At 35.8% G+C, this 27561-nt stretch overlaps 1 protein-coding gene across 15 annotated transcripts in view; it reads left to right on the top strand.

Annotated features, from left to right (window-relative positions):
- STAU2 (staufen double-stranded RNA binding protein 2) overlaps window positions 1–27561 on the top strand; it is a 392065-nt gene that overhangs the window by 207371 nt on the left and 157133 nt on the right. For all 15 annotated transcript variants that reach the window (XM_087420424.1, XM_004436284.3, XM_087420425.1 and 12 more), the window contains 2 exons: window positions 2926–3057; window positions 22665–22725. In XM_087420424.1, coding sequence (XP_087276550.1) covers window positions 2926–3057; window positions 22665–22725 — 193 coding nt within the window. The remainder of the gene's footprint in view (window positions 1–2925; window positions 3058–22664; window positions 22726–27561) is intronic.

Genomic DNA, 27561 nt, shown 5'->3' on the forward strand with positions numbered 1-27561 from the left:
AATATATGTGGGATGTTGATTGGATGTCATTGAATTTTATAGGTCAACTTGAAGAGAATTGATATTATTATAATATTGAGTCTTCTATACATGAGTATGGCATATCTCTATTTATTAAGTTTATCTTAATTTTTCTCAATAATGCTTATTGTTTTCTGTATAAAGGTCTTAAACATCATAGGTATTTGATTTTCATTTAATGTAAATGGTATCTTTTAATATTTTTCATTTTCTACTTGATTGTCAATGAGATATCCAAATGCAGTTGGCTTTTGTATATGACCTTTTATACAGAGAACTTACTATATTGTCATAAATTCTTATAATTTATCTATAGATTTTCTTGGATTTCCTATATAAGTATCATATCTTCAGATAACAAATTTGTTTTTACACTTCTAATTCTTATACCTTTTCTTTTTCTTGCCTTATTGCTCTGTCCAGGATTTCTAGTAAAATGTTAAATACTAGTGAAAGTAAAGGGCGTCCTTGTCTTGTTTCTAATTTCAAAATTAAATATAATATTTGCTGAGGTTTGCTGTAGGTTTTTTGTAAAATGCTCTTTATTATATTATGGAAGTTTCCTTCTTTCCCTAGAATTTTTGTTTATTTTTATTTATTTATTTTTTTTGTGAGGAAGATCAACCCTGAGCTAACATCCATGCCAATCCTCTTCTTTTTGCTGAGGAAGACTGGCCCTGGGCTAACATCTGTGCCCAGCTTCCTCCACTTTATATGGGATGCCGCCACAGCATGGCTTGACAAGTGGTGCCTTGGTGCGCACCCGGGATCCGAACCCGGGCTGCCAGCAGCAGAGCGCGCACACTTAACCGCTACGCCACTGGGCCGGCCCCAAGAATTTTTATTATTAATGGATGTTGAGTTTTATCAAATGCTTTTGCTCCATCTGTTAGGATGACCATATGGTTTGTCTCCTCAACCTATTAATATAGCAGTTTCCTTTGATTGATTTTGTTTGAGTTTCAAATGTTAGACCAACCTTGCATTTCTAGAATAAACCTAACTTTGTCCTGATTTTTCTTTTTATGTATTGCTTTGTTCAGTTTACTGTTATATGGTTTAAACTTTAGCATTTATGTTCATGAGTGAAACTGGTCTATAAATTTCCTTTCTTACACTTTTCTTCTTGGAGTTTGGAATCAAAGTGATGCTTCACTGAATAAGTGGAGACTGATTCTTCTTTTTCTATTCTTGGATGAATTTTTGAAGATTAGCATTAGTCTTCCATAAATATTGGGTAGAACTTGTTGGAGAAGCTCTCAGGAGTTTTATTTGTGGAAAAATTTTTAATTATGGCTTTAATTTCTTTAGTAGTTATAGGCCCATATAGTTATGGGTTTATTCTGTGCCAGTTTTGGTAATTTGTATTATCTAGGAATTTTTCTGTTTTATCCAAATATACAAAAAGTTTCAGTTAAAATGCTCAATATCCCTTATTGTTTCGTAATGCTACAGAAGCTATAGTAATCTCCCATTTTCATTCTCCTGTGTGTCTTCTCTTATTTTTTCCTGATCAGTCTTATTTTATTAGCCTTTTCAGGGAACCAACTTTTGGCTTTTTGAACTTCTCTGTTGTAATTTGTTTTCTGTTTCCTTAATTTCTGCTCTTGTCTTTATTGTTCTTTTTTCTTTGGATTTATTTTGCTGTTAATAAATTCTTGAGATGGATGTTTAGCTTGTTACTTTTCTGCCTTTCTCCAAGCTTTTATGGCTATATATTTTCTTCTAGACCTTTCTTTAGCTGCATCCTTTGAGTTTTGATATTTTCAATAAATAATAATGGAAATATAATATATTTTCTAATTTCCATTGAAATATCTTCTTTTGCCCGTAGATTATCTAGATTACATTGTTTAATTTCCAAAGGTGTGATTATCTTCTTATCTGTTTCTTCATTCACTTACTGAGACTAATGTATAAAAACAAATCCCACTCTGGTTGTGTATTTTCTATTTCTCCTTATAATTCTATCCTTTTTTGCTTTCTAATTTACTTTTTATATTTGTATGATCTCTTGGCACATGCATCTCTAAAAGAGCATTACCCATCTCAGAAAATGTCCATGTGGATATAACATTGCTGTGTTTATTTAAATACATGTATAACAATACATACATGTATCGTCACTTGTTCACAAAAGTTAATTGTGGACTAGTTCTAATGATAAAAAACTACTGTTTATTGAGCAGTTACGATTGATTATACGCCGTAGTTTACATCCATTTTCTTGTTTAATTTTCAAAGCAACACTACGAGGTAGTTGTATTACCCCTCTTTTACTGATGAGAAACCTGAGGCATATAGATGTTACAGAATTTGAAGCAGTTCATATAGCTAGGAAGTAGTAGAGTTGAATTTCATACCCAAATCTGACTTGGAAGTCTTTATTCTTAACCACAACATTGTACCAACCCTTGTATATTAGTTCTCATCCCTTTGTAAGCTTGGGATACAATGTGAACGTTATTTTAAATGGTACCAACATGAGTTTTAGCCTTTTCAGTTTATTAATTTAAATAAAGAATACTAAACATGATCATAACCAACATAAACTCTGTTACGATGTGAATTTTATTTTTCTGCTTATATAAATAATGCATTTATTGTTTTAAAAAATCAAATCATATAGAAATATTTAAAGAAGTAAAAATCTCCTAAGAGTCTATCATCCTGAGATAATCCCCACTGACATTTTGAGGACCATATTTCCATATTTTTCTCCAGGTATATTTTCATTTTTATATATGGTATTACATAAATGGGATCTTATCTTAATCGCTGTTTTTATTATGGACGAAACTTTATATTTTTGAATGCTAGAAAGCAGAACATTTGCTTTATGGTGTTAAGGAGTTCGTGTTTATCAAAGTAATTATCATTAATTTCTTACTTTAATCTTGTCAGGTCAAGGTAGGCAATGAAGTTGCTACTGGAACAGGACCTAATAAAAAGATAGCCAAAAAAAATGCTGCAGAAGCAATGCTGTTACAACTTGGTTATAAAGCATCCACGACCCTCCAGGATCAACTTGACAAGGTGAGAGTTAAGTTTACATGTACGTGTCCTATCCTATCAGAATATAGAAGTGATGCACAAATTCTGTTTCAATGTTTCTTGACTCTAAGGAATGTCTTAACTGGTGTTAAAATAGATGTCGAGTTTTAACTTTCCTAAGGCAGTACTCAGTATCTTTAGAGATGGATTCTCCATGTACAAAATAACATCTGTCTATGGGGTCAAGATGAAATATTAATTATAATCTTACGATTAGCAAATGCTAAAAATTTGTTGTATTGTTTTATGTATTTTATATAAGACCAGCTGAACAATTTTTAGCTTATTGACTAGCAGTTTTTGCCATATAGACACAGTTTTAATTCGTGCTTTTTAAGAACAGAGGTTGTTAGCCTTTATTTCTGGAATACAGCTGAAAACACTGGAAATAAAGATCCTGGGTTATCCCTTTAGGGCAGAAACTATATTGGACAGACACTCTATAAATTAATTTTTCTATTTACTTTAAATTGAAAAGTAAACTCAGAGGGTGTTTATTTTCTGCCAAGACTTGTGTTCATGGTCCCCTATTTCTTCTGCAGCAGTTAATGACATCATTAACACCTACTCTGTTGCAGAAGGAGCAGAGAACCCTGAATTCAGGACTTGGCAGGAACTGGCTTAATTTCATTTTGTATTAAATTATCATTTTGTCTATGTGTATGTAGAAATTATTTTTAGTAAACATTTTATTTATGTGAAAATTCATAAAACAGGCTTAATAATTATTTCTATCAAAAACAATATGCTTTCTTCCATGCCATTTTCTCCCATAAGGATTCTGTTTCAGAGGTATTTTCAGTTTCTGCAGGAACACATTTCTGAAGTTTAGAGTAGAAACAAAATCATCTATTAAAAAACATCTAGATATGTTTCTTTTTAAGGCAGCTATGCATATCTAGGCAATTATTTTGAGTGATTAAAAAATTATTTGTCTGTGTGGTATTGCTAAAGATTTCAATTCTGTTTTTATAACCTGGCTAGTCAATGCTTTTTCTTCTATTTAAAAGTATTTGTAACATGAAACCTAACATGTGTTCAAGTTTCTGCACTTCTTATATTGTGTATATGTTGTTTTAACTTAACACATTTATATTGACTTAAAACTGGTGAGTGATTTATAAAAATATGTCAAAATTAATTTCTTCATAGACATTTAATTGTAAGTTAAGTGAAAACAAAACAGAACAAAAAACCAGCATTAATTTCATTAATTTGAAAAACATTTTTTGCATACCCACTGTATTATTAGTTAAGGTTCTCCAAGAAACAAATATACATATGTGTATATGTATACATATACACATACACACAGACACACACGTGTACATGTATATATATATAAATCACACACAGAGACTTATTTTAAGGAATTGGCCCATGTAATTGTGGAGGCTTGGCTAGTCCAAAATCTTATGAGGAGGCCAGCAGGCTGGAGACTCAGGAAAGAGTTGCAGTTTGAATCCAATGACAGTCTGCTGGAGAGTTCCGTCTTGCTGCAGGGGAGGTCAGCCTTTTCTTCTAGTCAGGCCTTCAACTGATGAGGCCCATGCACATTATGGAGAGCAATCTGCTTTACTAGAAGTACAATGATTTCAATGTAAATCTCTTCCAAAAACACCATCATAGAAACACCTGCAGTAATGTTTGACCAAATATCTGGGCACTGTAGCCCAGACAAGTTGACACGTAAAATTAACTATCACACCCACTAAATATCAAGCACGTACAGCTGAAGATAACAAGGTGACTGAGACTTTGTTCCTGCACTCAAGGGACTGACCATTAAATGTTAAGGGTGAGGAGCTTTAAGTGTATAACAGAAATTATAGTGTCCTGGAACCTAGAGAACATGAAGATGAATCTGGAAAGTCAGGAAAGGCTGAGACCACTGTTTTTATGTGAAGTAAAGAGTTTGAGGAATTAATAATTTAAGATTTGAACATGAAAGTGATGTGATCCGGTTTGCATTCTTCAAAAGACATCCTATAGGTAATGTAGTGAATGGAATGAGCAGGGTGAGAGTCAAGGGAGGGAGGCCAGTTAGGAGATCAGCAGAATTGTTCAGATAAACGATACCAAGGGTCTGGACTAAGGCAGTGGTGGTAGAGAGGAGAGGGGAAAGACACCAGAGATAGATATGAGGTGTAAGTGATAAGATTACAGTAGCAGATAATATGCCTGGGGGATATAGGAAGGAGGAGGAGGAAAGAATACCTGCAAAAAAGAGGAGTAGAGATGCCTTGAAGAAATAGATAGAAGTTGTCTGCTGCAGAGAGATTAGATAGGAGAAGGACTGAATACACTGATTTGTCAATCAGAGGACCTTTGGGGAATGTGGCAAAAGCAATTAAAAAAACCCAGCAAAAGCAGTTTTTAAAAAGTTTTTTTTAAAATAAGCAAGATATATACATGATTAAAGGAATTCAAATAGCACAAAAGAGTAAACAGTGAAGAAAATCTCAGTCTCACTTCACTCTGAGACGCTCAGTCTCTTAGTCTGTCTTCCTAAAGGCATCTCCTACAATAAGTTAATATTTGTACAATATTTAGAATAGCATCTGAAATAGAATGAATATTATGTAAGGACTTCATAAATAATAAAATATCCTTACAGAGATATTCTATGTGTATACACTAATATACCCCGTTTAACAAAAATTCAGATTTATTAGTGTGCAGTTCAATGAATTTTGACAAATATGTGTGTATATGTTCATTACCCATAAAGGGGAGGAAGACTCTCCTCTACCCACTCTGGGTCCTTTCTGGCTGGGCTACAAATTAAATTGACATGAGACCAAATAGCAGGAGAAAATCAAACAAAGCTTTATGACATGTATACATGGGAGAGACCCACTGAGTGAGTATCTCGACAAATGGCAGAGGTTTTCACCTTAAATAGCATATTCAGGTAGACAAAGGAGGATGTTGGGGGTGGGGGGGAGTCAGGTATGGGAGATTACCAGAAAAACACAGTAATCAAGAGTATGCAGATTTAAGTCCTCGCCTTCCGTACTATTAAGAGTTTCTAGAGATAAGGTCATCCCCTTCTTCTGGTACAGAGATACCTTTACAAATGGAGATTTCCCCTATAAATATCAATGTCTGTTACAAAGGATAACTTCTGCTTTTACTTGGAATGGACTTAGCAAGGACCCTGCCAGTCTATCCATACCCAGAGTTAAATTCTTTTAGGCAGTTAGTGGGGGAGGAGAGGTGAGGTCAAAGTTTCTTTAAAAGAAAATAATTAGGGTAAAGAGACATATTTTGAGGTGGCCAATTCTGATCCCCCACAGTCCCGCCTTTGAAACTAAGAAGTTTCACAGTCCAGAAGCTGAGTTGGTAGATTGTTCCATCTCATTGAACACATTTCTTAGTCTTGATAATAGATCAGTCCAATTAAGTTCATTTTAGAAGGCAGTGATGCAGGTGGGCTCCCACAGTTAGGCCTATATTGTGGAAGCAAGCAATCAGTTATTTAATAAGCAGCATTTCTATGGAAACAAAAGAAAAACAAGGTTAATGGTTATAACAAATTATACACCAGTTTTTGAGCTCAGAGGACAGTCAGTTAAGAAGATTTCTAGATGTCAGCATCGGAACATCTTTTGTAGCTTCCTTTTGAGTGGCTTACACAGCAGCAGGCATGTTATTGTCGTGATCTATCTAAGTTTATATCAAGTTATCCATCTTTAGTTTGCAGGGCTGCAGGAAAAAGTGTAGGTTCAGTTCTCAATGATTCCAAGTAAAAATGGTGGGAAAATTGAAAATGTTAGTTCAGAGATTTGTAGCCAGATATTTCAGGAGACTAGAAGAATTCAGGATCCAGTCCAGTTTATAGGTAGAAAACAAAAAACCTCAAAGACAGTTAACAGAACTAGGATCTAATATCCACAAATGTGTACTGTAGTTTCCACTGAAATAAATTTTCTCTCTAAAATCACCCTCATTTTTACCAAAGATAGCCAAATTAAGACTAACTAGTTTGTAAAATTTCTAGTTTCAATAAATTTGGCCCAATTATTTACGTAAGTACAGCAAGAATAGCAACTGATCATATAGGTTCTTTTAAATCTGCTTTGCTGGAACTTTTTATAAGGAATCTCAGATTGAACTTCAAAGGCCTCTCGAGGCCAGGAAAGCCAAGCCAAGGATTTTGTCATCAGACTTTGCCTGCAACACCTACGTATTTGGGTGAATTCCTCTCTTCTCAACGTTGCCCAAAATATTGAGGTTCCTTGCACCTGCCAGATAAGTGACATTCTTTATTTATCCAGTAAGCGTTGCTTGGAAAGCTGTACATAAGGTACCAGGCCAATATTTTCACGTGGCTTTATTCCATGAAGTCCAATCTTTGTCTCTCAGAAGCTGCCTTGTCTTATCTGAGTTTGTATGTTTCTCTCAAATATAATATTCCAGTCAAAGCTTTGGTAATATAACAAATGTTTCCAATTGTGTCCTGTTATAAGAACAGATTCTTATTGAACTTATGCAAATAACTATATTGCCATGAAATAACAATATTCACTTACTAAGAGTTTCTAAATTCTGGAGGGATCAAGTAGAGAGAAAAAGATAAAAGTTTTAATTCTGCTTACAAAGATATAATTTACCAAATTGCTATAAGTCACAGCTTAAGAGAAAAGAGAAAAAATTTTCCTTAAATATGAAAACAAAACATTGAAAAAATCAGTAATATTCCAAATGAAGTTATAAAAATTATAATCATCCTCATCAGTTCATTCAGTCCTGTGTAATCAATTCTTGATCTTAATCTTCTGTTAGCAGTTTCATGAAGTCATCAGTTTTTCTGTTAGAGTTCTATAATTTCTTACCCAGTTCAATTTTATGATCTGAAAGTTTGTCAGAAACCTGTATTCCAGAGTAAATGTTAGAGTCCTTTCCCTGAATCTGTCTAAAGATGAAGACATTTGCAAAAGCATCAGAGTAAAACAATAGCTGTCTGTAAACAACAAAAGACTTGAAAAATGACAATTGACAAAGAAGCTTGGTTATTTTTGTGACATACAACACTTTAAGATAATAACTAGAATTATGACTAATAACCAAGACAGATTAGAATTCTAGGAATGTTATATAATTTTTAGAACACTTAGATTAATAACATTTACCCACACAATATCATAGGTCCCTAAGAAACAATGCTTAGTTATCCATTTAACCAGGGTGACAGTTAAAGATTTTTAGGCAAATGCAAAAAATTAAATAGCTGTACGAAAAGTGTTAGCACCTGTGATTAAAGACCTGATAAAAACAATAGGAAATTTATTTTGATAAAACACAAAATCCCTACCCTTCTGGTAAATTACTCAAAGAAAAGACGTTTTATGATCTCGTTACCAAGAGCAGACTAAAAGTTTAAGAAAATTATCCTTTTAAGAGAGAGAAAAAAAACAAATTTTAATTTTGCACCAGCTTACTTTTGACATTAAAACTTATTCATTTAGATTTATTTTAATCTTAGCCAACTTGACCATTTACAAAACTCTTTTTTCAGAATTCCTCTTTCACAAACCTTCTATAACCTTTTTTTACATTCAGAATTTGTCCTATGCCTTTCTTTTTTTTTTCCCTCCTAGTACTTTGGGACAAATTTATCTTTCTTAACAAAACAAACAAAAATATTTCCATTCTTTATACTTTCTTTACTGAAAACATATCTTACTTTCATTGAATACAAATGTATTTTCCTTATTAATTTTTAGTAGCTTTAATCACATATTAGAATTTTTAATCCTTAGAAACTTTAGTTTTTAAGTAAAAACTAAGTAAGCAATTATAAACTTTCTTTTACATTAGCATTCTGTGGGTTGACAAATTTATAAACATCTTTCATAATTTCTAGAAACATGTTATAGTCCAATCCTTTAATAAAACATAAAACGTTTACCAATAGACTGAAAACACCTTTTAGTTTTTCTGTAATAAAAAACCAAAAGTATATAATCTTATATTTAGTAATTAATATCTAATATCTTATCTTATTTGAAAATAATCTAAATACTCAATGAATTTTTATCGTTAACCTAGCAAAACTTCAAAGTTTCAAGTTACCAAAGAGATTTTGGACGTTGTTTTACGTACAAACTATAATTGTTGCTAAAAGTTTATCCATAAATTCTAAATCAATTACATCTAAATTATTTGTTCCAGTAATTATGTTTAGATTACCCAAGACAACTTGATGAGACATTGGACAAAATTAGCTATCACTTTAAGCTATTTTTGCCGACAAATTTGTAACAGGGATAACATGAGTTTATTTAACTAGTAAACCCAGGCTGCAGGTCTGCATTATATCCAATGCTGATAGCTCTGAGGACATGTCCATTTTAATCAAACCGACAAACTTAAGCTTTCATTCACCAAAGATTATCTCATATCACGTTAACTTGAAAGACATGTAAGTGCTTACCTTAAGTCAATTAAAAGAGCTCTTAATTTTGGCCATCCGGTGGTAAAATATCACACATATATAACACACATACAGACACACATGGACACACAGGTAGACACAGAGACATTAAATTTTTGTTATGAATCAGATGTAATACAAAACCCACCAGTTTCTGAGAAACATTTGCATTTCAAAGAATGGCTGTCAGGTCCTAGAGAAAATGGGAGCAGGAAATCTACATCATAAAGGCACAGAGAAACCACTCAAGTTTTCTCCAAGATGGAGTTCCTGGGGCATATTTGCCTTATCAGTTTTCCTACAAAATTTCATCTGAATTCCATCACCTCTTATACCTCTAATCATAGTTTTCATTAGGACTTGATCAATAGATCTTGGTCTTATAAGTTTGGACAAGGGAAGCATTCTCAGTCAGACATTTTAAAACATACTCAAGCGAAGTTGATATAACCTTTTTATATAAAATCAGCTCAAACATTTCAACCTTTATAACCTTATCAACGCTCACACTTTTACATTTTCTCAATTTAATTGTAACCTGAGTCAGGGTCTTAAGGCTAGTCACTATTTTTTTTTCCTTTTTTTAATTTGGCCTTTTCATAGGTGCCAGTAAAACAATTATGATGAGGGCTTTCACAATTTTTTTCCCCCCAATTTAGAAGTTTTCCCAATTTAAACGATCCATTGTCTGGCCACATTGACGAGTAGGATCTTAATCTTAACAACGACTCATACCAAGGCTTAACCATGGACGCAAGAGACATCCCCAAAAGAGATCCAGAGAATTCACTCCCAAAAATAAGAAAGCACAACAAGCCACAAAGGTTGAGACGACAAAGGCCCCTTATGAAAGCACATGGGACCCCTTATGACAAACCCCTGAGAGCAGACACAGCTGGACAAAGAGTATATCCCAGAACCTCAGTCTATTCGACTAGCCGCCAAGATGCATGCCGGTACGTGTATCCTCCGGATGGCAGAGACAAACGAGATCACAAAGCCAAGCCCCAGACAACAGGTTTATAGAGATGCCTGTGTCTTATGACAAATGACAAAAAAAGACAGAGACAAGGAGAAATAGTGACTATTTCTGGGAGGAAAGGGATCAATTAACCAGTGAGTACTTAACCAGATCCTAGAGGCGCTTGAGTCCAAGAAGCTAGCTTCACCAGTATTTTCTCCTGCTAATCTAAATTTAGAAAAAAAAACCTCACCACTCTTGCTTCCACTGGACCCTGCAGGCAGAGATCCAGGAGACTGACATGGTAAGAATTCTTTACCTCCTGCTAGCTCTTGTCAGGGATCCCGAACTCTCAGCTGCAGTAGTCCAGGAGTGAAGAGCATCCAGCGCATAGAATTTTTATCCCATCCAAGTCATCTGACTGAAGGGGAGGAAGAGTATCCTCTACCCACTCTGGGTCCTTTCTGGCTGGGCTACAAGTTAAATTGACATGAGAACAAATAGCAAGAGAAAATCAAACAAAGCTTTATAACATGTATACATGGGAGAGACCCAGAAAAAGTGGGTTTCTCAACAAATGGCGGAGGTTTTTATCTTAAATAGCATATTCAGGTAGACAAAGGAGGATGTTGGGGGTGAGGAGAGTCAGCTATGGGAGATTACCAGAAAAGTGCAGTAAACAAGAGTATGCAGATTTAAGTCCTTGCCTTCTGCACTGATAAGAGTTTCTAGAGATGAGGTCATCCCCCCCTTCTTCCCAGTATGGAGAGGGAGATAACACTATAAATGGAGATTTCCCTTATAAGTGTAAATGTCTCTTACAAAGGATAACATCTACTTTTAGTTGGAATGGGCTTAGCAAGGACCCTCCCAATCTATCCATACACAGAGTTAAATTCTTTTAGGCAGTTAATGGGGGTGGAGTGGTCAAAGTTTCTTTAAGAGAAAATAATCAGGGTAAAGAGACATATTTTGAGGTGGCCAATTCTGATCACCCACAACCACGACCACAATTAAGATTTATAACATTTCTGTTACCCCAAAATGTTCCTTAATGCCCATTCATAATTAATCTCCTCCCCTCTCCTCAGCCCCTGACAAGCATTGATCTGATGTCTGTTTCTATAGTTTTGCCTTTTCCAGAATGTCATAAAATTGAATCATACGTTATGTTGCCTTTTGTTTCTGGTTTCCTCTTGCAGAGAGTCATCCATATTGTTGCATTTATCATTAGCTTGTTCTTTTTATTATTTGTTATTGTTTTATTATTCATCAACATGTGGGTTGTTTCCAGTTTGAGGCTATTATAAATAAAATGGTTATAAACATTCGTGTAAAAGTCTTTATATGTGCATATTCCTCTAGTATCTAGTATCTGGGTATCCTGTCTGTACATACTCATATAATAAGTGCATGATAACTTTAAAGAAACTGTGAAGATATTTTCCAGAGAGGGTGTACCATTTTGCATTCCTACCAGCAATGTTTGAGAGTTTCAATTACTCCATATCTTTAGGTCTTAGTACTGTTGGTTTTGATAGCTTTGATCATACTAGTAGGGGTATAATGTTATCTCACTGAGTTTTTTTTTTTTTTTTTTGTGAGGAAGATCAGCCCTGAGCTAACATCCGTGCTAATCCTCCTCTTTTTGCTGAGGAAGACTGGCTCTGAGCTAACATCTATTGCCAATCCTCCTCCTTTTTTTTTTTTCCCCAAAGCCCCAGTAGATAGTTGTACGTCATAGTTGCACGTCCTTCTAGTTGCTGTATGTGGGATGCGGCCTAAGCATGCCGGGAGAAGTGGTGCGTCGGTGTGCGCCTGGGATCTGAACCCAGGCCGCCAGTAGCGGAGCGCGGGCACTTAACCGCTAAGCCATGGGGCCGGCCCTCTCATTGAGTTTTAATTTGCATTTCTCTAATAACTAGTAATGTTGAGTATCTTATCATGTGTTTATTTACCATTCGTATCTCTTCCTTGAATTATCTATCTTTTTAAAAATTGAATGATTTGCTTTCTTATTATTGAGTTGTATAAAAGAGTTCTTTATATATTTTGGGAGGAAGACCTTTGTCCGATAAAGGATTCCCCTCCCTTCCTGTCCTCTCCTCCTTTTGTGCGTAGGTTATCCAATTGTTCTAGCACCATTTGTTTAAAAGATAATGCTTTTCCCATTGAATTCCCTTAGCACCGTTGTTGAAAATCAATTGACCACATATGTGTATGTATGTTTCTAAATTCTCTGTTCTGTTCCATGAATCTATATGTCTATCCTTAAGCTATTAAAACTGTTTATAAATTGCAGCTTTTTAAGTAAGGTTTGAAATCAGATAAAGAACTCCAACTCTGTTCTGTTTTTAAAAAATTGTTTTGGCTAGTCTAGAGCCTTTGCATTTTCATATAAATTTTAGAATCAACTTATACCCAAAAAAAAAAAAAAGCCAGTTGGGTTTGGGATTCTGTTGAATATATAGATCAGTTTCATGTAAATTGATATCTTAAGAATATTGAGTCTTCCAATATATGAACAAGATCTAGCTCTTTATTTATTTGGTTTTTAGAAATATGTCCTAGCAATGTTTTGTCCTTTTTCATTGAAATGTCTTGCATATTTTTTATGTTTTTCCTTAAGTGTCTCATGTTTCAGGATGCTGTTGTTAATGGTATTGGTGTTTAATTTCAATTTCCAGTTCTTCTTTTCTAGTATATAGAAATACAATTGGTTTTTATATATTGACCTTGTATGCTCTGATGTTGCTAAACTGACATCATTTCTAGTCACTTATTTTGTAGATTATTTGGGATTTTCTGCATTGATGATCATGTCATATGTGAATAAAGACAGTTTTATTTTTTCTTTTCTAGTCTTTGTGCTTTTATTTATTTGTCTTGCTTTATTGCTTTGAGTACAGTGTTGAATAGAAATGGTTGATTGTTGAATAGAAAAGCAGATATTCTTACCTTATTCCCGACGTTAGGGGGAAATCATTCAGTCTTTCACCCTTATATACCATGATGATTATAGGTTTTTGTTTTGTTTTGGTGAGGAAGATTGGCCCTGAGCTAACACTGGTTACCAGTCTTCCTCTTTTTGCTTGAGGAAGACTGGCCCTGAGCTAACATCTGTGCCCATCTTCCTCTATTTTATATGTGGATCACCACCACAGCATGGCTTGATGAGTGGTGTAGGTCCATGCCTGGGATGCGAACCCACGAACCTGGGCTGCCGAAGCAGAGCGCGCTGAACTTAACCACTACACCACTGGGCCTGCCCCTATAGGTTTTTGTAGATGCTCTATATTGAGTTGATATTGCCTTATATTCCTGCTTTGTCAGAAGGTTTTTTTTTCCCCTTAATTATCAGTGAATGTTGAATTTTGCCAAATGCTTTTCTCTGCATCTATTGAGATGCTCCTATGTTTTTTCTATTTAGTTTTTGATTTGGTGAATTTCATTGATGGATTTTTAAAATGTATGTGATATATACGTAATGAAAAATAACCATTTTCATTGTTTTTAGGTGTACATTTCAGTGGCATTAAGTTCATTCACAATGTTGTGCAACCGTCACCACTATCCACTTCCAGAACGTTTTCATCATCCCAAGTAGAAACTTTGTACCTATCAAACACTGACTCCTCATTCTCACCTCTCCCCAGCCCCTGGTAACCTCTGTTCTACTTTCTGTTCCTGTGAATTTGCCTATTCTAGGAACCTCATATAAGTGGAATCATAGAATATTTGTCCCTTTTTGTCTGGCTTATTTCACTTTTTCAAGGTTCATCCATATTGTAACATGTATCAGAATTTCATTCCTTTTTAAGACTGAATAACGTTCTATTTTATGGATATGTAACATTTGTTTATCCATTCATCTGTTGATGGACATTTGGGTTATTTTCAGCTTTTGGCTATTGTGAATAATTGCTATAAACAAGGATGTACAAGTATCTAACTTCCTGTTTTCGGTTCCTTAGAGTATATACCTAGAAGTGGGATTGCTGGATCATATGGTAATTCTATGTTAATATTTTAAGGAATTGCCAAACTCATTTCTGTAGCAGCTGTACCATTTTATATCTCCACCAGCAATGTACAAGGATTCCAATCTCTTCACATCCTTGCCAGCACTTGTTCTGTGTGTGTGTGTGCCATGTGTGTTCTCTTTGTCTTGTTTTTTACATAATAGCCATCTTAATGGACATCAAGTGGTATTGATTGGTGTTTGAACGTTGAACTGAGCTTGCACGACTGGCATACACTCCCCTTAGTCATGATGTATTACCTGTATTTTAATATATTTCTAGAATAGATTTGCTAATATTTTTAAAGGATTTTTATGGCTATGTGTATGAGAGATACTGATCTATATTTTTCTTTTGTTGTAATATCCTTGTCTGGTTTTAGTATCAGTATCAAGGTAATGCTGGTGTCATTTAGTAAGTTTGGAAGTATCCCCTCTTCCATAGTCTGGAAGAGTTTGGTATTATTTCTTCCTTAATTGTTGGGCAGAATTTACTGGTGGAGCCATCTGGGCTTAGAATTTTCTCTGTGGGAAGGTTTTAATTACTAATTGAGTTTTAAGAAATAGATGTAGGGCTGCTCTACTTCTACTTAAATGATCTTTGGCAGTTTGAATATTTCAAGGAATTTGTCCATTTCATCTAAGTTGTTGAATTTATTTGTATAAAATTGTTTATAACCTTCTCTTGTCATCCTTTTAACAGGTATAGCATCTGTAGTGCTAGTCCCTCTCTCATTTCTGATATTGGTGATTTTTTTCTTTTCTTTTTCTTTCCTGATTAATCTGGCTGAGGGTTTATCAATTATTTTTGATCTTTTTCAACCAACCAGATTTTGGTTTCATTGATTTTCTTTATTTTTTCATTTTCAGTTTTACTGATTTCTGCTCTTTATTTTATCCTTCCTTCACTTGCTTTGCACTTCTTTTTCTGTTCTTTTTCTAGTTTTGTAAACTAGAAGCTTAGACTGTGGATCTGAGAACTTTCTTCTTTTCTAATATAAGAATTTAATGCTAAATATTTCTCTTTAAGCACTGGTTTAGCTCTGTCCCACAGATTTTGGTCAGTTGAGTTTTTGTTTTCATTCGATTCAAAATATGTTCTGATTTCCCTTTTGGTTTCTTCTTTCAAGTCCTATATCCCTTCTGATTTTCTGTCTCCTCCTTTTATCAAGTGTTAATGTCTGAAGCTCTGTTGTTACATACATATGTATTTAGGATTGTTATGTCTTTTTGATGACTTGACCACTTTACTATTATGTGATTTGTTTTCTTTATCCCGGGTAATATTTCTTGTTCTGAATTCTGCTTTGTCTGATATATTAATACAGCCACTCCATTTTTATTAGTGTTTGCATGTGATTTTTTTTTTCCATCATTTTACTTTTAGCCTACCTGTGTCTTTATATTTAAATTGGTTTCTTTTAGGAAGCATGTAGCTGGGTTTTCCTTTTCAAAATATAATTTGGCAATCTCTGCCTTTTAGTTGGGAGTGATTAGACCCTTTGCCATTATTGTAATTATTGATATGGTTGGATTTAAATCTACCATATTACTAGTTGTTACTATTCCACTTATCCTTTATTCACTTTTTTCTCTTTGACCTCTAATGTGGTCATACGTTTTACTTTTCTGTGTCTCTCTGACCTCCTGTTGCAATCGTACTCTCTCTGTTTCTGTGGCCTCCTATTGTGGTCATACATTTTACTTCTATTATATAGTATAAAATCCACAATTCATTGTTACTAATTGTACTTTGTATAGTCAATTATCTTTTTATGTGGTTAAAATCGGGAAAATGTCTTATATTTACCCTGATTTTTATGTCATTTTCATACTCTTCATTCCTTTCTGTAGATCCAAATTTCTGTCTGGTATCATGCTCATGCTTGTAGAACTTCCTTTAATACTACTGATGTTAGTAGGTCTACTGGCAATGATTTCCCTCAGCTTTTGTTTGATGAAAAAGTCTTTATTTCATCTTGCATCGTTTTTTTTTTTTGGTGAGGAAGATTCGCTCTGAGCCAACATCTGTTGCTAATCTTCCTCTTTTTGCTTGAGGGAAGATTGGCCCTGAGCTAACATCTGTGCCAGTCTTCCTTTATTTTGTATGTGGGATGCTGCCACAGCATGGCTTGATTAGCAGTGTGTAGGTCTGGGCCTGGGATCTGAACCCATGAACCCCAGGCCGCTGAAGTGGAGCATGTGAACTTAACCACTACGCCACCGGGCTGGCCCTTCATCTTCCTTTTTTAAAGTTATTTTTGTCTGAATACAGGATTCTGGGTTTTTCTGTCTCTTTCAGTGCGTTAAAAGATGTTCCATTATTTCTGACTTGCATAGTTTTTGATGTGAAGTCTGCCGTAATTCTTAGCTGCTCTTTCCTCTTGATGTATTTTTTTTCCTCTGATGGCCTTCAAAATTTTCTTTTTTCATTAGTTCTCAAAAATTTGACTGTGATATGTCTGTTTGATTCTTTTCTTTCTGCTCTCTCTCCCCTCCTTCCTCTCCCCTTCCCTCCTTTCTCCTCTTTTTTTCCCTCTTCCTCCTCACTTTCTTCTTCTCCTTTTTGTACTTTTCCTGCTTAGTGGTCTCTGAACATATTGGATCTGTGATTTGTTGTCATTCAGTTATTTTGTCAAATTCTCAGCTATTACCTTTTCAAATATTTCTTATTGTTTTCTCTCTCCTTTGGAGTTTCTGTTACACATTTGTTAGACCGTTGAGATTGTCTTATAGCTCTGGGATTTTCTGTTCCTTTTTATTTTCCGCTCTTTTTTTTTCTTTTTCTGTGTCTCAATTTGAGTAATTTCTATTGATTTATCTGCAGTTTTACTGATTATTCCTTCAACTGTGTCCATCTGTTAATAATGACATCAAGATTAATTTTTATCTGTGATATTTTTTCCACAAAGATATCCATTTGCTTTTGTTCTGTAGTTTCTGTTTCTCTGCTGAAATTCCCCGTATATTCATGCATGTCATCTGCCTTTTACATTAGATCTTTTAACCTATTAATCATCGGTATTATAAAATTGATTTCTTATACTTCTAGCATCTGGATCATCGCTGAGTCCTGTTTTGTTTACTTCTTAATCTTTTGACAGTGGGTTATTTCTTCTTGTGGTTTTGGGTATCTCATAATTTTTGAATGAGTGTTCGGCATCGTGTATTGAGAAACACTGGAAACGCTGCTTATTACTTGATCATCAGATCGTAGTGGGTTTGGGGGCATAGTTCTTGATTTTCCTGTCCAGCCTCATTATCAGGCAGACTTGGTGTGCTGGATCTCAGAGGTGGGTTTTTCTCAATGTTTCTGCCTCCTTCCCCTGGTAGCCGCACTTTACTTTGGACCTATGGGTGGTCTTGGGTGCAAGAGAGCTTCCTGCCCCTTTGTCAGCATTTTCAGACCTCTGCTTTGTGTTGGTACAGGGCCTTGCTCTCAGGAGGGTTTTTTACCCTCCTTTTTTTGTTTTTTTCCAGGGGCACGTAGCTTTTGCATCTACTCTTTTTCCACAAGCAGTCAGTGAATCTTTGCTTGAGCCTTTAGGGTGACAGAATTTCATGCTTCTACTCTAGAGGCGGATGAGCTTGGTTTCTCTCCTTTCTTGAGTGGCTTGAGCTGTTTGCTTTGTATGAGAGAAGAATCTGTAGAGCTGTGTGAAGTTCCATGCCTTTCTTTTGGTGGCAGACGTTCACCTGCTGCGTACATGCACCGCTGAGTGGGGCTTTCTCTTGTGTCCAGCTGTACCTCTACTTGCCCTCCTGAGTACGGGGAGGCCTGTGGAAAGGAGCTTCTGTTTGGAGTTCCCAGTTTTTCTAAACTGTCGTACTACTCAACACTCAGTCTTATTATTAACATTTCATATGCTTTTTTGCTTGCATTTTTGACATTCATCTCTTCGTTCGTTGCTCTGCCAATGTTGAAAGATTTGTGAGCCCTGCCTCTCCTCAGAGGGGTTTGTTACTCTCTGGAATTCATTTTACTTGTTTGCTTTACAGTCTCAGATCTCTGATGGGTTCAAGAAAGGTTATGATTTTTTACATTAGCTGGCTCTTTCTCCTTGTTACATTTCTCGTTCTAAGGAAAAGTGGAACACTCTTTCCACCCCTTTAAAATATACTGTTCTTGCAACCTTGATTTTTTTTCACTCGTGTGTTGGGGTATCACTTCTATCTTGGAATTTGTTCCAACAAGACATAACTGGCATTATTATCAAATAATCAATATTTGATTTTTATATTGTTGAAAGTAATACTCATATATGTATAAAAAGTCCAGAGTTATTCAAGATTGATGGTATAAAGACTCAAGATTTATAATAAAAAACTATGCTATTCTGCCATGCCACCAGCCATTTCTGCTTCTGATTTTCAACCACTTACCACCTGTTTTAGCTGTTCATTCTATTATTTTCTACTGTCAGTAGCTTGTACTGCAATTTCTTGATTTTTCATTTTTAGATATTATCTGAGTTCTTCCTATGGAAAACAAGGGTGTAACTCTCTTATACACACTCCACGTGTACATTTTTCTATGTCTCTCCAACTTATCCCCAAACTCTCTGCTAAGTAAACGCATGATATAATTTTTTATTTTTTATTTTTTCTTTCTTGGAGCTCTCTATCCTCCTCTTCTAATTTGGATTTGTTGTTTGATAGGTCTGCTGAAGAGCTACTCTATTGGTTCTTCTCTTCACCATTATCCTGAAAATTCCTTTTGCCTCTCTTGTTGAGTTGCCTGTTTTCTGGACAGTTTCCCTTGTTCTTGATTTACTTCCTTGTTTTGATGGAGCACATACTTTAGGAGCTTCCTGGTAGAGGATACATTGGAAGTAAATTTTTTGGAGATCTTGTAGGTCTGAAATATTTTTACATTTACCATTCACTTAATTGAAAGTTTTTCTGAGATGTAATTCTGAGTTGAAAATAATATTTCCACAGCGTTTTGAAGGCATTGCCCCACTGCTTTCTACCTCCTAGCAATTACTGTTGAAACTCCAGAGCCTTTTGATTCTCACCCTGCATATCAGACTTCCACTTTTCTTCCCCCTCTTGATGCTTGTCTGACTTTTCTTTTCCCAGGGATTTTGGAATTTCATGAATGATTGACTTGATGTATGTATTCTTTAATAAATTGTGTTGGGTATTAGTGTTTCAATCCAGAAATTCATATACTTTAAAAGTTTCTTACATTATTTCTTTGATAATTTCTATCCTTCCATTTTTGCTATTAGTTCTTTCTGAGATACCTGTTAGTCTTATGGATGATCTTCAGATTTTTCTTCCTTCCTCCCTCCCTCCCTTCCTTCTTTTTCTTTTCTTTTCTTTCTTTTTCTTTTCTATTTCTATCTCTTTTTGTTCTGTTTTCTAGGAGATTTCTTTAATTTTGTCTTTCAGTCTTTTTTTTAAATTTCTTCCTTTGGCTTTTCTATTTTTTGTTTCCCAGCGCTCTTCATCCTTCTCAGAATATTTCTTTTTTAGCCTGCTATTCTTATTTAATGGGTGTAATAGTTTTTTTATGTCTCTGAGAACTTTTTCTCTTAGCTTTTTTCAAGTTTTATTCTGTTCCTTGTGTTGTCCTCGCCATTCCTTGTGGGTCAGAAGCCTGGCTGTTGTCTTCTGAGGCCCGTATGAGGAATGGAGCTGGGTATTTTATCTTCCAGGATGTAACTTTGGACTCCATCTCCTTATTTGCAGTGTGGCGTGTTGATCCCACCCTCCTAAGGAAACCTCTTAGGAAATCTGTCTCCTTGGGCTCAAAGAGGTGACTTGGAGATTTCACAGCACTTTGAAAACTTTCCAAACAATCCTTCTGTCTTCAGGCCCTTCCAGGATTCATTTTTAGAAGTACCAGGTGTGCTTCTAATTCCTGAGGCTTTCTGTGGTCCTGGGGCACAAATCAGTTTTCTCTTTGTAAGGTCTTTGTGGCTTCTTGCTCTGCAGGTTAGGTTTCAGCGTACTTACATCTGCTAATTAGTTACAACTTGTTTATCTGCTTTCCAGGTTCCAGGCTTTGATTGACTTTTCTCTTCTGCTATTGACTGCTTTCATATTCTGTCAGGAGGGTAGGGAGAGAAGGGAGGGAGAGAGAGTATATGGATTATTGGATTGTCAGTTTAGAGATGTTCGAGGAGAGAGAAGAGATTACTCCTTGTATTCACTCTGTGATGTTTAAGTAGAAACCTTACAAAAGTAGTTTCATTAGAGGGTTGGGGCGAAAATCAGAGAATGGTAGGCTTGGGATTCAGTTGAAGGTGGAAAATTAGGTATAAGGAATATAATCTAATATTTATTTATTATTTTTTTTGCTGAGGAAGATTTGCCGTGAGCTAACATCTGCTACCAATCTTTCTCCTTTTGTATGTGAGCCACCGCCACAGCATGGCCACTGACAGAGGAGTGGTGTAGGTCCACGCCCGGGAGACGAACCCGGGCCTCCAAAGTGGAGCATGCCAAACTTAACCACTAGGCCACTGGGGCTGGCCTATAATCTAATATTTAAATAACCTTGGTTATTGTAGAAAGAGAGGAAGGGAGGAATGAAATGCTAAATTTTTATTATTACCAACTTCAACTAAGTTCTCCAGTGCCTGAGAATCTGCATTCTTCTAATCAGCCTGCTCTTCCCCTCCCTAAAGTACCTCAGTCCTTACTGTGTACACTCTCCTCTGGCTTATAGCCCCGCTCCATCAGCTTTCCTCTCATTCTGTGATCTCGTCTTGTACTTCACAAGGAAAATATAAGTGCGAGTCTCCCCAGGCCTTCCCATCATAATACATGTGCATTTGTAAACATGTACTCCTCCTCTGTCCTTTCATAAGAGTGGACCGTTGACTAGAATTGTATTCTGTGTTTATATCTGGATTCAGTTTACCCATTTGATCTTGACATCTGGTAACATAAATATAAAATGCTGATGATAATAGGAAATATGTTTTATTTTCCCCCTGGAGTACTTCATATCAGTAATACCAGCTTCACAAAAAGAGAACATAACCAGTTAAAGTCACTTATTAATTTGATTAAAATACTACTTCAAAATACAGTCATGCGTCACTTAACGACAGGGATATGTTCTGAGAACTGCGTTGTTAGGCAATTGTGTCATCGTGCAAACATCACAGAGTGTACTTAGACAAACCTAGATGGTGTAGCCTACTACACACCTAGGCTATATTGTACTAATCTTACAGGACCACCATCGTATATGTGTTCTGTTGTACACCGTTACATCGTCATGTGACACATGACTGTATCTGAGTTTCAGAATGTATTTTACACCAAACATAGATCAAATCATCTGGCAAAAGTCAGGATATTACAAATTTTGTTTAAAATTAAGGCTTAATTTTCAATTTTTTGTGTGTGTCATTAGCAATATTTGGTGACCCTTGTCATACTTTTCCAGAACAGACATAGTAATATGTGTATTATTAATTTGACCTCAGGAGTGATAAAGAAGCTCTTTTAGGGCTGGCCTGGTGGCTTAGAGGTTGGGTGTGCGCGCTCTGCTACTGGCGGCCCAGGTTCGGATCCCGGGCGCACACCGAGGCACCGCTTCTCGGGCCATGCTGAGGCCGAGTCCCACATACAGCAACTAGAAGGATGTGCAACTATGACATACAGCTATCTACTGGGGCTTTGGGGGAAAAAATAAAAAGGAGGAGGATTGGCAATAGATGTTAGCTCAGAGCCAGTCTTCCTGAGCAAAAAGAGGAGGATTAGCACGGATGTTAGCTCAGGGCTGATCTCCCTCACCAAAAAAAAAAAAAAAAAAAAAAAAAAGAAGCTCTTTTAGTCACGTTAGCACTTGTAATTATTGTTTACTGTTTAAGTAAGAATTGTTTACTTTTTAATCACCTAGATAGAGCCTATTTTGTATATAATACATATACTGAATATGAGACTTTCTTGATGACTTAAATCATAAATTTAAATGAACAGATAAAAGCAGAAGGAGACATAAGAAGCAGATTCAAATGTAGAAAAGGGATGGAAGACTGTTCATTTTAGTTACTCTTTTGTCCATGGTCCTGGGGTCATAGATGGAGAGAGTAATCAGAATAGCTATGTGAGAGACCTTTGCCCTTGCTTAATTGATTAGTTAACTTTTTTCACTTTGAATAAGTCTGTTTCTCTGGATTTAAACAATTGATTTAATCTTTCAGACAGGGGAAAACAAAGGATGGAGTGGTCCAAAGGCTGGGTTTCCTGAACCAACCAATAACAGTAAGTTTTCACTTTTATGTTAACTACATTTGGTATTCATCAGTGGTTCATTGATTAGTCCGTCACTGGGTATCTGTTGGGTTTATTTGGGCCTGAGATGCCTTGTTAAGTGGTGTGGGGGATATAAGGAAGTTGTGGTGTTTGCTTTCCTGGAACTGACAGAAGACGCAGGCATTCATATCCTTCACGTGTTTAAATCATTGCAGACACAGTACCGTTTAATCCACAAGGTGATGACATTCTTTTTTAAGGTTGTTTTTATTGCAATGTTATTATGATATAAAAGAATCAAAAACGAAAAACAATTATCTATAAGCCCCTTATACTCTAAAATCAATTGTTTCCCAGTTCTAATTCTTTTTAGGTACACACGCATTTTTACATAATTATAATATAGACAAAAGTTTGTACTGTATTGTTTTCATTTAACGTTGTAGTAAGCATTTTTCATGTTGTGCTGAGTCATTAGAATTTTTAATATTTTATTAAAGTCACTAATTGAAGTATCAGAAATGTAAGAATAAAATTGCTCACAGTGTCATTCCAATTATAGTATTTTTAGGCAGTTAAAAAACCACTTTATTTTTTTTTCGAACTTATGTGATCAAGCTGTTATGCATTGGAAGCATAGACATTTTTCTTTAACTTCCTTCCCACCTCTTCCAAAAAGCATCTATTTTCACTGAAGTGACCGTTTTACTGTAAATCAGTAAAACGAAACAGCCAGCCAATGAAGACCCTGTCGAAGTGAAGTCAAATCTATCTCATTTCTAACCCTATTTTCCTTCCTTATAACCTCTGGAAGCTGAATAAGCTTAAATATGTAAATTGTCATAATGAAAAGTGTTCTTTGATATTAGAAGCTCCTCTCTTGATGTACAATGAAATTAGTAAAAAAAAAACTCTTATCAAAGCATGCTTATGAGAATTGAATTCGTGGATCATCAAAACTAGCCTCTTGAAAAGAACATTTCAATGAGGTAATGGTATTCACGAATTACTGTCTGGGAATAATTTGATATGACTCTGAGGCCTTGGTGTCTCTCTCTCTCTCTCTCTCTCTCTCTCTCTCTCTCTCTCTCTCTCTCTCTATATATATATATATATATATAAGGATGATGAATGAGGAGGCTTAGTGCATAGCCCTAAGAAAGATGGAATCTGTTCAGGATGCTCAGAGAGTTTGTGTTTCGTTCTTTTGATGTTTGAATATATGGGTGTATAATTACTTGGTAAGGGAATGTAAGACACGTTAAATTGATTTCAGTTTTATGTGAAATATTTAGCACAACACCTGTTTCCTAGGAAGCACATAATGTTGATTTCTTTCCATGCCTTCTCCGTCCCCTTTTTAATAAAAATTATATAATATAGGCTTGCCAAAAATTCCACTCTTATACTTTTTATCTGTCGAATGTTTTTCGCATGTCCATGGTGACCAAAGAACCTAGAGTTTATATTTGAATAGTTACTTTTGTCACTAGATATTTTTTCAAACAATATAAACGTTGTGTGTTTGAATATGGGAGTCAAATAGTTATTAACTTGGCAGTTTTAACATGAGATCACATTACAGATAACCTGCAAACTTCATCATTAAACAGTGATATTTTGGCTCTTAGCTTTATGTGTTTGTTGATTTTTTTTTTTAAACTCATTAAGGGATTTTGGAACTCCTTTGCAAGGAAGGGAAGAGATACTACAAAGAGGCAAGTGAGTTTTAGTGATCAGAAATGTGTAAGAATACGTAAAAGATTTGCTTTTGACCTAATGTTAGAAGTGATAAAGCTATTTGAAGACAGCTTAACGCTGAACCTAACTGTTAACACTTGAGGATTTCCTCTGGTCTACAGTAGTTCAGACTGAGAATCTGAAAGAATGATCCTTCCACTCTTCCCAGCTGTGAGGGGAAGCACTCTTCCCAGTGTTCTTCCCTATGTCACGAACACTGAGTGGTCCCTGCCTCAGGTTACCACAGAGGATGAGGGCAGCTCTGAGAAGTAACCGTTTCGTTCCCCAAGGGCTCCTTCTCTCTGGTGGGGCCCCAGAGTCCTCTGGAGCCAGCTCATTGCTACTTAAATATAATATTAGGAAGAAAGTTGGTCTCTTCTTAGGAATTGATCACTCACATGATGAATCCATTACCTGAAAATTAATTTAAATCCATATATTATGGTAACTTTTAGGTTAAATTCTCTTCTACTTAATCAATTCCTTCAGCTGACATCCTGCCCTAAGCGGTTTCTGTCCTGTGGAGAATCCCTGTGCTGCAGGGACCTCTCGGGATGGCCCGTGTGGGGAGGACAGGGATTGGAGATTGCCAGTGCCACTGCCTCCCTGACGTATTGTCTGACCTTGAAACTCATCTTACATCTTGTTATTCAGTGTGCTCTGTTAAGAGTTATGCACAACAATTTATAATGTTGAGTACCTTCATCTAACAGTCGTAAAATGATTAACCATCCTTGAATAACATCTGAAAAGGTAACATATCTCTTTGTAAAAAACAGAACGTCATCATAAAGTGACTCTCTTCATTGTTTTCTTTGTTAAACTCTATATTACTTCACAAATTATAGTTAAAAAGATCAAATTTTTTAGCCAACTGTTATTTGTATAAATATGAAATTAACTTGGAACCATAGTGTACAAAAATTAAAAGAAAGGAATGCAGAATTGGAAAGGGGAAAGAAGACAATTTTAACCTGGCGTAGCTAGCACCTGACTGTAAGTAGACAAAAAAGTTAAGGTACATGTGCATTTGATTTTAGAAGTGGAAGATATTTTTTTAAAGATTGCAGTCATAAGAAACTGCTAACAGTTACAACTAGAAAATAGTTTAAATGGTTTTGCAAGTGACTGTGATTACATGCCTGGTTCCTGGCTTGATTGCCTGCAGATTTAAAATATGGACCTAATTTTTGCATGCTTCTCAGGCTTTCTTCATTGTACTGAATTGCAGCAGAAGTTAGACTATTCTGTGTTTTTACCCTTTGAATCACTGTCGTGGTCAAGTTGAAGTGCAAGAACTCATAATTCTGTAATGTGAGGTTTGTGTTAAATTTAGCGTGGGGCAATTTCATGCTTGGCATACACATAAAAAGCTATATTTTTACAGATGAATGAGTAACATTTTTTAAAAGATCATGCGCTTTAAAGATCTACTGACAGCTCGTGGAAAACTTTGTAAAATATTTAGATGCAGTTCAGTTGATAATATTTTTTTTATTTTGTATTCACATTCCATGTTTCTTTTTAATGCAGGGTTTTACTTAAAAACAGATTCATTGTTTCTTAAAGGTGAACTCTAGCTTAATTCAGAATTGGACTAAGCTCAAAGGTATTCACTGGTATGTGCCGAATCCACCCACTAAAAGATTATTTGGAGGCATTTTTCACATAAATATTTTTCCGTTAACCTTTTAAAAAGTTTTATTTAGCCCCTGTGAAATATGCTGGCTCTTCTGGGTTCATTAGAGATGACCCAAGACAAATACTTTTGGGATGGAGTAGAGTTCTTACTGAGCTTTTCAGTGTCATAGTTGACTTACCAAAATTTTTGTCACTTTTGTGTCATATCCATATTTCATTAAACTTTGTACATTTGGAATCCAGGAGGCTAAATCATCCCAGTGACATGACATTAGATAGATTGCATGCTTGTTTCCCCTATGCGGGGTACTGTATTTAGAACCTCTCTGTCTTTCTCTCTCCCTCTCTCCCTCTCTCTTTCCCTCTCTCTCCGTCTATCCCTCCCTCTCTCTCTCCCTCCCTCCCCCCCCCCATATATATATGTATAGTTGTGGTATTTTTGTTTTTTGTTTTTTTTTGCTGGGTGAGGGTTGTACTATTTTTAAGATAGTAGATTAATAGATTCTTTAAGTATTTTGGGAGAATTCCCTGAACAGTTTCCTTTTGCGACTCCCATAACAGAAACCACTTTGAAATGAGATGGTTAAATTAGTTGGAGCCAATTGGATTTAAATATAAAGCTGAGTGACCCAACTTAATTATTTATTTAGACATAAGTACTCTGTTGGAAATCTAAGAGTGTAGCTGACTTGTAGCAATCTATTTTTAAAAGATTGGTGGGTTACTCATGCCCAGAGACCCCAGTCCCTGCATGGCTGATATCCTTTGAACAAAGTCAGGTCTCATAAATAGAGGACTACTTATCTGAAGCAGTCGGGGCAACAAGACATACACATCCTCATTGCTGTTCTGTTGCACCTGCTGAGACTGCAGGTGGAAATGCAATTTCTCGCCTGAGCAAAGGAAGGAAGATCCAAATGACCTAGAAAGACACTCTCGCCCTTTTGCATTGGTGGCTGTCTTGGACCTGCCTGAGTGGTGAGAAGCTATAGCTCTTTTTATTACTTTGACTAGGATTCTCTCTCCCTGCCCCATGAATCTAAGGAGATGAGAGACAGCGTTAAGCTTGCTTCTGTTTCAGTCATACCAGTTGAGTGTGTAGTTAAAGGCCCGTTCATTTAAGGAAAAAGAATCTGAAACTGGAAAGTAAGCCTTTAATCAGATTAACACAGATAGTATATTTTTCTGAAATATTCTCAGGAAAGATTGAATGAATTGAAATTTTCGTGATTTTAAAAACTTGCTTGAGGGCTGGCCTGGTGGTGCAAGTGGTTAAGTGCGCGCACTCCGCTTCGGTGGCCCAGGGTTCGGAGGTTGGGATCCCGGGCGTGCGCCGACACACTGCTGGTCAAGCCATGCTGTGGCGGTGTCCCATATAAAGTAGAGGAAGATAGGCATGGATGTTAGCTCAGAGCCTATCTTCCTCAGCAAAAAAAAAAAAAAGAGGAAGATTGGCATTGGATG

Source organism: Ceratotherium simum, chromosome 31, assembly GCF_057802395.1.
Source record: "Ceratotherium simum simum isolate JZ-2026a chromosome 31, ASM5780239v1, whole genome shotgun sequence".
Lineage (NCBI taxonomy): Eukaryota > Metazoa > Chordata > Mammalia > Perissodactyla > Rhinocerotidae > Ceratotherium > Ceratotherium simum.